The 14,325-nt window shown below is 43.6% G+C and overlaps 1 protein-coding gene across 1 annotated transcript in view; it reads right to left on the bottom strand.

Annotated features, from left to right (window-relative positions):
- GUCY1A2 (guanylate cyclase 1 soluble subunit alpha 2) overlaps positions 1-14,078 on the bottom strand; it is a 324,265-nt gene extending 310,187 nt beyond the window's left edge. The window contains exon 1 of the mRNA XM_019469312.2: positions 13,655-14,078. Coding sequence (XP_019324857.2) covers positions 13,655-13,966 — 312 coding nt within the window. The 5' untranslated portion in view covers positions 13,967-14,078. The remainder of the gene's footprint in view (positions 1-13,654) is intronic.
- Between the last annotated feature and the right edge of the window lie 247 nt (positions 14,079-14,325).

Here is a 14,325-nt window from a genome sequence, read left to right as displayed (position 1 = left end):
CTCTCTCTCTCTCTCTCTCTCTCTTTCCCTCAAAAATAAATAAGCATTAAAAAAAATTTTTTAATCCAAGTGCAAACAAGGTTATCATTATATTTCTCCCACATGCCATCTCCCCATTACTACCTGTGTCTATCACTGTTTTCAAATGCAGGCACAGGCTGGGCTCCCTGGGAAGCACACTCTGAGAAGATCAGCATGTACAAAGCTTATTAGGGGGTATTCTTGGGATCAATACCCATGGAACAGCACAGAAGGAGGCAGAACAAGAGGAAAGGAGGAGATGGAGGGTGATGCAGTCTCAGGGGAGGCCTCAGTTTACCCTACATGAAGATGTCCCTTCAGAGTTGGCTAAATGAGGGCAAGAAGATCAAGGCTTCATAGCTTCATGCTCACTAGTTACTGGAAGGGGGCAAGACCTTGGACAAGGCGGCTCTTTTCAGTCTGGGCAATGCATCCAAGGTACTGACAATGGAGGGTGAGAATTCGCATCATGGCTAGCATCCAGGGGAATAAGTCCTTCATTTCTAAAGGGGCATCTAGACACTGCATCACAATGTCCACCATGCGCACTGAGGCTCAAAATATACCACAGGGTGGAAGGAATACAACGCTTGGAGCTAAACACACCAAAATTCTAATCTCTTCTCTATCAGTAAGGAATTGTGATCCTAGGCAAGTTGCTCAACTTCTCTGAATCTCTGATAAGATTATTTTTAAAAGTCACAGACACAAATGGGGAAACATTTAAATGCCTTACACAGGTTAATTGCCTTCTTCCACCCTCTAAGTTGGTAGTGTTGTTGTTTAGAACTCTGCTCTTTCTTTCCCAAGTGCTGTGACTTCTTCCAAAATGACACTTGCTCATCGAGTCAGTGAGGATGCACCGAGCACCACGTGCCAGCCAGGCCTGCTCTGGGCACAGCGAACACCGTCGTGTGCACCCAGACAACGCCTCTGCCCTGGAGGAGCCGGAAGTACAGCAGGGAAGACGGAGAACACATAGGAAGACAAGCAGATAAAGAGTAACTTGTGATGGTGAGGGCTGTGATGGCAGTAAACAGCCAGGTGACAGGGGCTGGGTGACAAAGGGCTGCCTGCTGCTGAGGCTGAAACCTCCTGAGAGCAGAAGGCTGAGCGAAAACAAAATGCCTGCCCGATGCTTCAGTGAGGCTCGATGTTACACTAAGTAGCCCCTTTCCTGTCTCTTCTGCAAACCTTCCCTCCTCCTTCCTTAGCCCTTTCTTTCAGGAACCAGCGCCACCCTAAAAACACGACAAAGGCAGCACATACACACTCCCTGTCCCGAAACCCATGAGGTCCTGTATCTCCCGCTAAAACCCCCAGCTCCTTCCTCTCGGTGGGCTTGCAGTTTGAAGACCTAGGCCTCCTGCAGCCTCTTTTGTCCCCCAAAGCAATAAAGCTATTGATCCTGTTTATCCCCAGACTCTGTCTTCACATAGAGGTGGGTTTTCCACAACAAGGTGTCATTGAGCTGGAACGTGAAAACCAAGAAAGGGTCAGTCACGTGGACAACTGGAGCCAGGGGGCATTTCTGACCTGGGGATTAGGACCAAAGTCCAGAGGCAAGATGGTCCTTGCCTGGAATGTTCAGGGAGCTACTGTAGAACCGTGAGTGTAGGTTAGACCTCACGAGGTGAGGTCAGAAAGGTAGGCTTTCCCTGTCATGTAGACCATGGTAAGGTAGCACTCCCTATTACTGTTAGGAGTAGCTCATTAAATACAATGCGCACAGCACTTAGCACGACGCCTGAGGCATGATGAGGGCTTGATAAATCAACACCATTGTTATTACTATCACGTCATTATTGTTGCAGTTTCAAATGGTCTTTTGCATACAAACCCTTTTTTTGTCCCTATATCCCCAGTATCATGCCAAATAAAGAAAAGTTGGGGTAAGACGAAGGGGAAAGACAGAAGGAGGGGTAGAAGCAGCTGTCATGTACATTATTCAGTAATTTTTTTAAGGTGGTTTTATGGTTTTTAAATCCAAAAGGACCACATCCCATTTCTGTCTGAATGTCCTACTTCAGTCATGTTGCTTCAGGCACATGGTGCGCGTGCTGAATGAATCACTGAATGCTCATTTGCTAAATAAATGCTCTATGAATGAATGAAAATGAGAGGTAGGGGAATGCACAAATGAACAAGAGACCAGAATCATATGTGGTTTTTAGATTTCTAGGACAGAACTTCTGGAAGTGTTCATAACCCTGAAAGGTTGCATGCCCAGAAAATGGTGGAAATGTTTCCCATAAAAAGCACAAGAAGGCTGAACAAGATACCCCTCTAACAAAGGGGAGCACCTACAGGTTTTGCCAAAACTTGTGGCTGGAGGGGAAGGAAGGTTATCAGGAGATGTGATTAACAATATGCCTATTGGTAAAATGGCCGTCAGGAAGGGGTTGGATAGAGGCAGCAACACGGATTATTTACCGGATTCAAAATACTATGCTGTCATTACACTTCTGATTTTCATAATCCTATAAATTATTACCTTCATCTTATCAGCACCAGGCTCGAACCCACGGAGCTAACCATCCACTCATCACCTTCATTTTATAGACAAGAAACTGAGCCTCAAAGAGGCTTAGCCAAGAACACACAAAATAATGGCCAGAGTCAGTGATTGACCCCACAGCCTGGTCTCTTCCCAGAGTGCAGGGAGCAAAAGAATCTGAACCAATGCCGTGGTCCTCAAAAAATCAGCATAGCAGCACAATGAAGTAATCCATAATAGTTAAACACAACGTCTTCAATTCACCATCCACATTTAATTACATATTTACACTTAAGTAAGAGATTCGTATTATCATATATGATTTCAGAGATGGGGAAAGAGAGACAGGAGTTATTTCCCCAAAGTCAAATTAAAACAACAAAAATCAGAATGCAGCATGTATTGAATTGTAGCTTCTGCACAAACACACAAACATACACACATACACACACAGGCATTTTTCAAGAAAACAAGGCACACACATGCACATTAGCCAAATTATAAAGAGGACTGTAAAAGTTAAAACTTCTTTTAATTTTTTTAATGTTTATTTATTTTTGAGAGAGAGAGAGAGAGACAGCAAGAGAGAGAATGAATGGGGGAGGGGCAGAGAGAGAGAAAGAGAGACAGAATCCCAAGCAGGCTCCAGACTCTAAGCTGTCAACACAGAGCCTGACACATGGCTCCAACTCATGAACTGAACCATGAGATCATGACTTGAGCCAAAGTCAGATGCTTAACCAACTGAGCCACCCAGGCACCCCAAATTAAAACTTCTTTTAAAATCCACTCCTAACTTGCCTCCCCTTGCCTCCTGCTGGAGTGTGAGAAACTAAGTAAACGCATATTAACTCTCTGAGGCCACAAGAACCTTAGAGTTCTTCAGTGTTTCCATTTAGAAGAAATGTCCTGTTCATAAGCATCTGATTATCTAAGATATTCCACTTATGAGAATGTCCACACACCTATAGCACAGTGGTAATTATGACGCATAATGATGACAATGAGGTACTGAAACCCATAGCCAGTCTCTGGGATTATCAAAGACTGATTAATACAATGAAAATTGCTTAACCCTCAAGTGTGTTTTATTGAATTTCATCCACTGACAAATTGATATTGCATATGTAACAGTTTACTTAGAATGTTTGGTTCACCAAAACTATTTTCTTAACTTTTCAGGTAAGAAAATATCTGCTGGGGAAAAAGGAAGGAAGGAAGGAAGGGAGGGAGGAAGGGAGGATGGAAAGGGAAAGAAAGAAGGAAAGAAGGAAGGGAGGAAGGGAAGAGAAAGAGAGAGGAAGGAAGAAAGAAAGAAATGTGCTCTCCAATACAAGAGGAAATGTGTTGGTAGCCACCATTACTCTAAACTCCACATACTGTACATACACATTACTTCTCATACTCAAGAAGCAGTGTATCAAGTCTGAGCCAAGGAAACCTCATTGTGTGACAACTAAGGACCATAAATAGTGCATTGAATGATGTAACTGAATATTCTCATATTTTTCAAGGATTAATTCTAACTTTGAAAACATCATGTAAATACTAATCAAGCAGATAGAACTGAGTTTTTCAATCACGAATTATGAGTTACCAGTTCTGGTTTGGGGATGGTGTAGTGGAGAGGGAAGGCCACCTGGGGGAATCAGCTATTCTAAGAGAATGATTTCAATAGCGAAAACAATAAGACCGAGATATAAATTAAATAAGCTTAACATCAGATCTGCGTCCAATAGAGGATGACTAGAAATGCCTTTGAATATTACAGTCTGCCCCCTGTGACATTCATTCTCGTTATTTCCCAAAGCAAAACCCTCTACTTCAATGGATTGCTCTCAAACACCTCAAACTCAACTGACATATAGACCTTTTAATATACAACGCATATACCTTCACAACTTTCTGTCTCTTCTAGTTGTAATCACCTGCTCAGTTTAGGCTACAAATTCATTACGTTCAGCCTCAGCTGGGCCCTCAAAAAATACCCAATAATACATCTACCTATTCCTGATCAGTTTTCTTTTCCATTCCTTACGTCAATAATTTCTAACTTTACCACTTTCCTGAAGACTCTATCCCTCCAGCACCATTATTATGTCTATAATGGTCACTGTGGATGTGCTAGTTTGTGAAGAATTTGTTTAGTAGAATGTTTGATAACACAGGATTTCGTATACATTGAGATAACGCTGAATAAAAGAGCAGAGCGGGATACCATCTCTATAACTTATAGAGAACCATATCCCTTTCGCAGAAAAAACACAAACACCTCTAAGTGAGAATACGTATGTTCCCCCCCCCCCCGTTACTGTGTCTCTAGGCATTTACGATAATCATACTAAGCAAAGTTAAAGATAATTGGCATAAAATCTATAGATTATTGTGAAGCTACAATAAAATACCCAATACAGAGTGTCGTGAAAATTTTAAAGCACTGTAAAACATGTTATAACTATATTTACTCCTATTTGTGATTGAGCAAAAGCTACAAACAGAACCCTTCATGAAGCAGAACTGAAATATGGCAGCATAAAATAATGGGAGCCTACAAAGCATTACCAGATACACCACAATCTACACAAGGATTTATTCAACATTTATTTGTTCTCCTAACATTTACTGAGGGTCTATATAAATCAGACTTTCTAGGGGTACCTGGGTGGCTCAGTCGGTTAAGCATCTGACTCTTGGTGTTGGCTCAGGTCATGATCTCACAGTTTCCTGGGTTTGAGCCCCACATTGGGCTCTGTGCTGGCAGTACAGAGCCTGCTTGGGATCCTCTGTCTCCCTCTCTCTCTGCCCTTCCCCCACTTTCACTGTCTGTCTCTGTCTCTCTCAAAAGAAATAAATAAACTTTAAAATAAATAAATAAGTAAATAAATAGGTAAATGACTTTCTACTAGGCATGAACATATATAGATCTCTGCCTTAAGGAGGCAGAATAAACCAAAATCACATCACAACACAGTAAGTACTATACTAGAGATGTGAAAGATAACTTAGTAGTCCATGGGGAAAATAATGCAGTGACTGGAAACAAGATGATGGATGTGTGTGTGTGTTTGTGTCTGTGTGTGTGTGTGTGTGTGTGTGTGTGTGTGTGTGTGTGTATGTTTGCCTGTCGGTCCGTCTCTAGTTGTGTGTGCACAATACTAATTAAAAAAACCATTCTCTCCCAATATTAAGTTGGAGGGTTTATGCATGAAGAAGTATAGGCATAAAGCAACAAGAAATGGAAGCATATTCTAGAACATTTTTATTTCCTCCACCAGGCACAGCAGACTCACACATAACAAACTACGGTGAAAGGAAAAGGAGGCAAAGGTGACTTCAAGGACTTACAAGTAAGATAACATCAGGATTTCCACAGGGACAGCCTCCTCTCATGACAGAATGGTTCTAGAGTTCTCTGCAAATGCAAATTTCTTTAAATGTTGGATCACCATTTATCTGGACAGTTCAACTGGACTCTTACCCAGCTCAACCACGGAATAAGAGAAAGACTAATTGGCTACAGATGGAGATATTAGCAACCAGTATTGTATTTGTCATGTTTTGGTAGGGTTTGAAGGCTGGTTCTACATGTCTGCTATCTGAATGTCCTATTGCTTCTTTTCTAGGAAGATCATTTTTTTCTGGCATCCAGATGTTTCTTTCTCCCTTCACCTTAAAAAAAAATGTATTGGCATACAAACAAGTCATTGCTCCAAAAGGAACCAGTAGAAGGAACATTTGAGAAATGCCATGTCAGCCTCAGTCTGAAAACCAAACTCGGAATGCAATGTCAAGTGGACCCTCACAACAACCCTTCTCCCTTCTCCTCTACTCTCCCCAACGTTTTTTGAATAGCTGTTTCTTGAATCAGAGGAAAGAGGCCACAGAACACTGACGGCAACGACACGTGACCTATTGAACAGAAACTTCGGGAAGCTAACAAGGCATCCTCAGCAAAAATGGGAAAAGGGTCATAAATAATTGAAACCACAAACAGTGAAATCTCAGATACCTTCTGCCATGCAACCAACCAGGTTATTTTGAACACAAAGGATACCATATGAGACATGGCTCCAAGTCACTGCCTTTATTCTGTCCCCTGTTGGTCAGTAATTGCTTGACATGTATTCACCCCAAAGGAGTTACTTCCAGATCTATTCTGTCCAAAAAATTCAGTCTGCAGAGCTCAGTGAGCCTGGATCCACGATCCTGACAGTATGGAATTCAGTCACTTTCAGTGTGCCTAGCAATCACCTGGAGTGTGACTTAAAAATTAGAGCCCATGCCCCTCCCTAGGGCTACAAACTAGACTTTCTGAGGAAGGGACCCAAGAATCTGCATTTTCACAACTTTCTTCAGGTATTTCTTACGTTCAACGAGGTCTGATAAACCACTAGCTTAAAGGAAGACCTGTTTAATAAGCCTTAGATAAAGCCTGTACTGATAGTGACTTTTCACTGTTCTATTTATAAGAATGTTCACTCTTTCTCAATTCCCCACCACAGCTCAACAGATCTCCAGGCTTCAGAGATATTTCCAGCTCCCCTACTTCCTAAATCACTCTAGTCTGGAATTGTCAATTTTATGAGATACTCTGAGTTTACAGCACATAATTCTAGGTCTTCAGATCCTGTCCTGAAGTGATATTTGAAGAGCAGAATTATGTCATTCCAGCTCTTAAGAGTGCATTTCTGGCAGCCTGATCCCACTTGCTGACAAACATGTTTCTCTCATTTGGGAGGGAATTGTATAAAAAAAAAAAAAAAAAAACTAAGAAAATATAAGGAAACTGGAGGAGAGTCATCACATTTACCTAACTTCTTAAAATACAAATGGGCCACTCGCTAAGTTTCCAGGAGGAGGAAACTACTCCATCTGCTCTCTTTGAACATGACTGCATTCTGAAGTTTTGCTTTAAAAGGCAGGTGTAGGGGGTGCCTGGGTGGCTCAGTCAGTTAAGTGTCTGACTCTTGGTTTCAGCTCGGGTCATGATCTCACGGTTTGTGGGTTCAAGCCCCGCATTGGGCTCTGTGCTGATAATGTGGAGTCTGCTTGGGATTGTCTCTGCCCCACCCCCCCCCTCAAATAAATAAACTTAAAAAAATTTTTTTAATGGCAGGTGTAAGTAAAATTCAAACAGGTTCACATACTTGAAAGTATCTCTCACAGACTGGGCACAAAATATAAATACTTTGTTTGAACCACACATAATACAAGAAACCTCAAACACAAAAGAAATAATGGAATTTGACAACTGAACAAAGAACATCCACTCATTTATTCTGAGTATTTTACTGAATCACCCATCAGGTACCAGGTACTGTGCTAAATATGAGACCAACATAAGAGTATCAAGGTAAGAGTCAGAATTTAAAAAGAGGAACTTTAAATTTTGAGCTAAATACTAGCTCATGCATCAAGTAAGGGAAACCTGGTCACCAGACAACCCTAGCAAATATTCTCTCTGCTAATATCAGCTGATCCTTTTTCCTTCCTAGATATGTGTGAAATTCCAAAAGGGATCATTCTGTCTTCTTGCTAACTCACAGTGAATGATGTATATACCTCGATACAATCAATGCATTTATTTTACTACCATATGCAATGAAATACGTGTCTTTCAATTTCTACCTTCAGCTCTACATGATGGAACAAGTCCAAAAAAAAAAAAAAAGGTAAATAAAAGAGCAATGATGATATAGATGGAAAACACGTAACAGTACTCAAGTACTCTCCCCACATTTCCCAGAGTATTTCAAGGTAGATAAATCACATACTAAAATGGAATGTATAATCACTTATCACCTCGGCCTATAAACTAAGAATCACTGATGGCATTTCTCATTGTCAAAAATCAACTTCAAAATAAAGACTTAACAACTGAACCAGTAGCCAAACAAGGATAGAGCACTGTACGTGAAACATAAATGCCACTAGCTGAGTAACTACTGGACATCACAGCCTAAGCCCTTGAACAGCCGTACAAATTCGTTTGAATGGGGAATTGGTTAGATGGGGAATGCTTGAAATTCTCAGGCAATAAAAATAAGCAATTTCTCTATCACCTCTCTAATTTTCTTTCTAATCTAAAACTGACTTATTGGAAAATACCCACATTCTACCAAATATACACACCCTTGTATTTTTAGAGAATTTACAAGACTGGTTTTCATAATGCCACATAGCATTCAGCAGTTTGCTGGAAATGTTTGAATCTGCAATGATTACACATGCTCGTGCGCACACAGCAGTCCTAGCCAGGAAGCCAAAAAGGGACTCCAGTTTTAATTTTTTTAATGGATTGGCTGGGCAAGGCCAACAAAATTAATTCCTTCTTATCACCTTTTTTTCTGAGGACATGACATCAGTTAACCCATAAACTCCTTCAGTAAGGTTACTAGCAAGTAATTATTGCAAAAAAAAAAAAGTAAAAGAAAAAGAAAATTTTTATGTAGAAAAATTTTCAATCATTTGGAGACATTCTAATTCAGTTGAAATTGATGGATCGCAGTCTGAAGCTAATGTTTTACTGTGTTGCAGGAGTGTCACAAAGAATAGTGCCCTCTTTCACAACAAATCCACAAGGTAGCTATTATTCCTATTTCACAAAATAGGAAACCAAGGCTCTGAGAAGGGAGGAGTCACCTTTCCAGGGTCCCACACATAGTAAGGGGCTCAGCAGGGAGTTACTCAAACCCACAGCTGTCAAATTCCAAATCCGCCTTCCTTCAGCTCTGCCATGATGCTTCTCAATGACTAGGGATGAGGTAGGGAAATGCGACAGATGCCCATCAAATTCTGATTTCAGATTCCAGCATCTAATTACTACAGATATAAAAACATGGATCTACTAGAATACCTTTTGTCTAACTTTTTAATTTTAATGGATGTGTTGCTCAGAACTTATTAGCCAAATTGAGCCCCAAATCTTGAAATCATCAATAAGATATATAAATTGATGAAGTATCCTCTCTCATGAATATACCATACTCATTTTTCATTATTTCCATATTAGTACCACTGTCACATTCTAAGGGGTTTTTTTTCTGTTTTTTTTTTTTTTTTTTTTTTTTTTAAGGGTTTACACAGGGCAGAGAGCTCATTTTATTTAATATCAGGGAAGGCTAAATGTTTTTTCATGTTCTTCCACTTTTTCCTAGACATGTACCAATACAATTTCCTTTCCACTAATAATGAAGCAATTTTTGTTTGTTTTTTGTTTTTGTTTTTTGTTTTTTGTTTTTTTTTTTTGCTGCTTGAATGTAGGCTTCCCTTCCATTTCCTTTCCTCGCTGTTCTCTCATTTTCTTGGACTACTCTCTGTCAGTAGCTTTCCTCCCCTTATTTGCCACCCTTCCAGTTACTTTTCTTCCTGCCATTCGGCTCTCCAAAGCTTCTGGGGCCTTGAGAGCCACCTGCGATGCTGTGACAGCCAACAGTTCTCCGACAAGAAAACCAGCAAAGCCATGACCTTAAACTGGTCCCTTGGAATATCTTCACTGACAGGCTGACATTAGCAATCCCAAGCCCGGTAAGTGATAGGGTTCTAAGTGATAGGGTTCTCAACAACTCTCATTTATAAGAACAAAATAGCAATACATGAGTTACTAAATTCACCCTTGATGTAAAATCCCCAGCTGTTTCTCCATATGTGTTCCCAAGTAAATTATTTCAAAATCAATAATGTGATAAGTGATTTATGCATCTTCAGCCAGGTCTTTAGGATTATTTTTATTGCTATGGCTGTGCCCCAGAAATTCACAATGAACAAAATTATCCACAGCGAATGGTAAATCAACTTCCCATAGACAGCTCCAAGACAATCGGAGTTCTTATGTTTTCCTTCAGCACAGCTTCCTTAAAATAAAGGCTATAATTAAAGAAGTTCCATGAGGTCAAGGACCGGGAATGTTTTGTTTGGAATATGTATTGCCAGTACTTTGCACAATACTTACCACACACTAGATCCACAAATATTTCAAATATTTTTAAATAACTGCGCAGAATAAATGTCCCTACTTCAGAAAGTAATCTACTTTCTTCAAAGTTTTAAAACTTATAGATGCCTGCTTTCCTTTGACATGCCTTTATAAGAGCTTATCAAAAGCTTGAAAATATGTCTTCATAGGTTGCAAGAACAGGGAGGGATCCTGGGAACCCTAAGTGTCACACCGTACAGACAAGGGGGCTCCTAGAGGGTTAAAGTAACATGCACAGGGATAGATAAGTAGTTAGTTGTCCAAGGTCCAGTGAATGAGAACCAGGCCTCATGAATTCTGGAATTTTTTCACTTTCACCAATTCAGTTTACTTTTATCATTAAAACTGTGTCAAGTATTACAATATTTACAGCCAACATCAATGCATCTAACAATGCCTATCAAAATGTCAAAAACCTGAGTGTGACTATTCCAATGATCCAACAGCTAGCTGAATCACTTGGCCATATCCTTGGGCTTATTAAATTCATTTCCTACTTGCAAGTTATTCTGAATAAAGAGCCAATCCGCTGTGGCTGAGACAACATTCCGTGGCGAGGCCACGAAGAAGGCAGAAACTTCCACAGCAAAGATAGCTTCTCCTAAGGTACGCTGTGACAGAATACAAAAAAGGGTTCCCAACACAAAACAGCTGGAAACTGCCCTCTAAGAATGCTTTGGTTATAACTACTCTCTATTAAATTACTTCTTTCAAAAACAGTCACTTGGTGCTAATGAAAGAGAATGCAGAAGACATAATTTGTTTCCCCAAGTGTTTTCAGAGAAACTTAGAATGCTGACAACATAAGAAAATGAATCTACAGAAACTTCTTGAAGCAGAGTTCTAGACTGCCAAAAAAAAGGCGGGGGGGGAGGGTGGAGAACACAGAAATAAGTCACTGCTTTGAAATAAAATCTTTCTGTTGTTTTTGTGTTACCAAGTCTACAGGTGATATGGTTAGCCAAAGAAAATTTGCTCCTACGTGCCTTACGATGTTGCAAATATTTATACCATACTCACCTGTGTGCTGTCAGCATTGTAGCTAATAGGCTAATTTCAAAATGGAAAATAACTGTAGCATGGGAAGCAGACAGAGCTGTTACCTATATATGATCATTGCAATGATTTGCAAATTTCTTATCCTGAAAACTATTATCTGGGCACATGCTTTTTATCCATCAGAAAGCTAGTGTCATTCAAATTTGACCTATAAAGGTAAAAATCAGAAGCTATTCCTTCCTTCCCTCTTATTCTGGCAGTAAATACTTGAGTTCAGTTTATTTTATGCACCTCTCACCTAAGCGGTCGAGAACAGCCTTCAGTTAAATCGGCATTACCGGAGGCATTGCCATGACTTTTTAGAGATTTGTAAATTCTGATGCAAAGGCAAAAAGAAAACTCCAAAATGATAAAAGAAAAAAAAAACACTCCCCAAAACTAGTCATTTCCTTCAGTAAAATCACTGTATCAGATACGAATCTGTTGTACTGACCAATTACTACATTGCACAAATGTTGCTTTAGGTACTAACACAAAACTACAGACCTGCAGGATTACCGGCCTCCTTTTATAAAGGCTTCTAAGTTCAACAATTTGCAACATCACATAGTTCCTAAGATGATGCGTCTTGGGAAGTATTTGCAGTAAAGAATAGCAAACAGTTGCCAACCCATTCTGAGATCTGTTTTGTATGTTATCAATGGAAGACGTGGAAGGAAGAAAGGGACGCTGAAGGGAAAATACGCAAGGAAAGGAAGAGGACTGAGAGTAGTTTCATTGTCAGAGACAGAAAAGGTCCTTCTTCACTAATGCCAGGGCCACAGGGATATTTGTAGGACTGCCTGGTACTAATACCCTGTCCCTCCGGATCCCACGCTTTCACAGGTGCCTCCTATCATCATTTGCAAGAGTGCTTTCAAAAGTGAGATTCCAGAATAGTCAAATAAGATGGCTGTTCAGATTCATTTCACAAACTTTGAGAAAAGGAAGAGGAGTGCAGGGGTGCACCCAGGGGTGCAAAGGTTAAAGTTCTGTCCCGAGTGGAAGCCCCTGCACCCAAGACCAGGATGAGAATAAAAGGTTTCTCAGGAGATTTGACACAATCTCCTTAGGATTCCGTCTGCACTGGAGCGGATTCCTTCAAAACAGAGCTCATCTGTCACAGAAAGACTGGAACAGAGGTCTGGCATTCCTGCGGTCGGTAAAAGTCAAGGGTAGCTGAACAGCCTGAACAGGAATGAGGCAGAAGCCACTGGAAAAATGTCTAGAACGTGGAGGAGTCTGGAGCACACCCCGAAATGCTGATGCAGACATCCCGGGTGAGCACAAGTTTAAGAGAAGGCTAGGAAGGCATTTAGTAATTCAACAGATCAGTATAAAGCGTCCAATACAAGGCAGCCAGGACAAAATGAGGGAGAAAGCACTGAAGAATCCAGGGTAAAGGGAGTGAAGGTTGAGGTAGGTGTGCAAGAAACACCAGGGAGGTTTAGAAAAGCAGACACCAGGCTCCCCCAGAGAAGAAAGTTGAGCCAGTAAATGCTCAGGGAATAAGGGGGGGGGGGGGGGGCAGCGGGTGGGGGAAAAAACCAGAGATCATTAGAAGGCAACTCAGAAAAGTATCTGACAGCCAGTTCCTGAAATTCTTGAGAAAAGGGATGCAACACAGAAGGCAGAAAGCCTGTGGAATTCAGAGATGTCAGAAAAGGTCACGCGGAGCCCAAGAGAGTGTGGGAAAAAAGAGAGGAAGAGTTTCCTGGAAGGGGCAGGGGCTCCTTTGGGATCCTGGGGAACAGTGAGGCAAGACCGGGAAAGGGGAGCTGCACGACACTGGGCCTGGGAAAGTTTAGGGATAGCAGAACAGGTGGGTGTGAAGGGGGCGCCGGGGTGACCGAGAGCGAGCAGGAGTGCACGGCCAGGAGGGGAGCGTCCGGGCCACCACACCCCCCCCTCCCCCGCGTAGAACCCTGACACCCCATGTGTGAAGCCTCGCCCCGCCGCCGCGCGCGCTGACGCCCCCCTCCGGCCGGGCGCAGGGGTCGGGGGCGGCCCGGGGACCGCAGCCGGCTCGCCCCCCAGAGGCCGGGCTCGGCGCGCACGCCCGCGCTCTCCCGGCGCCAACTTTCCCCACCCGGGTCCTCCGCCCCCCACCCCCCCGGGCTCACCGAGGGCGCCGTCAGGCGGCTGATGCTCTCGCCCAGCGAGTCCAGGTTGACCCGCCTCCGGCGCTGCGCCCTCCGGGCCCCGGCCGTGGCGGCGGCGGCGGCTGAGGCTGAGGAGGAGGAGGAGGAGGAGGCGGCGGCAGGGGCCGGGGCGACGGCGGCGGCCGCGCGGGGCTCGGGCGGCCCGGGCGGGCTCCGGCTGCCGTTCCAGCAGAGCCGGGACAGGGGGCACTCGCCCTCGTCCTCGGGACTGGTCTCCAGGTAGTCGGAGCCCAGGGAGCTGAAGGACTCGGACGAGATCTTCCTCCGAGACATGCTGCGGGCGGCCCTGCGGCGGCCGAGGCGGCGGCGGCGGCGGGGACGCGGGCGGCGGCCGCGGTGGCGGCGGCGGCGGCGGGACCCGCGGGCGGCGGCGTTAGGCGCGTCGGGGTCGCGGGGCTGTACGGGCGCGCCCGGCCGGGCGGGAGTCCCCGGAGCCGCGGAGCCCGCGCGGGCGGCCGCTCATGGCGGGAACTTGGGGCCCGGGCGCGGCGGCGACGCCAGGCTGCGCTAGGGGGCCGCCGCCGCCTCCGCCGCTGCTCGCGCCGCGCCGCCTCTGCGCTCGCCCGGCCGCCTGGCGGTGCGCCGCGCTCCCGCTCCCGCTCGCGGGGAGGCTGCGAGAGTGCGGCCGCGGG

Source organism: Panthera pardus, unplaced genomic scaffold, assembly GCF_024362965.1.
Source record: "Panthera pardus isolate Hobbes unplaced genomic scaffold, ASM2436296v1 HiC_scaffold_12, whole genome shotgun sequence".
Taxonomy (NCBI): domain Eukaryota; kingdom Metazoa; phylum Chordata; class Mammalia; order Carnivora; family Felidae; genus Panthera; species Panthera pardus.
The sequence above is the reverse complement of the archived record's forward strand: the minus strand, read 5'-3'. Positions and strand labels throughout refer to the sequence as shown.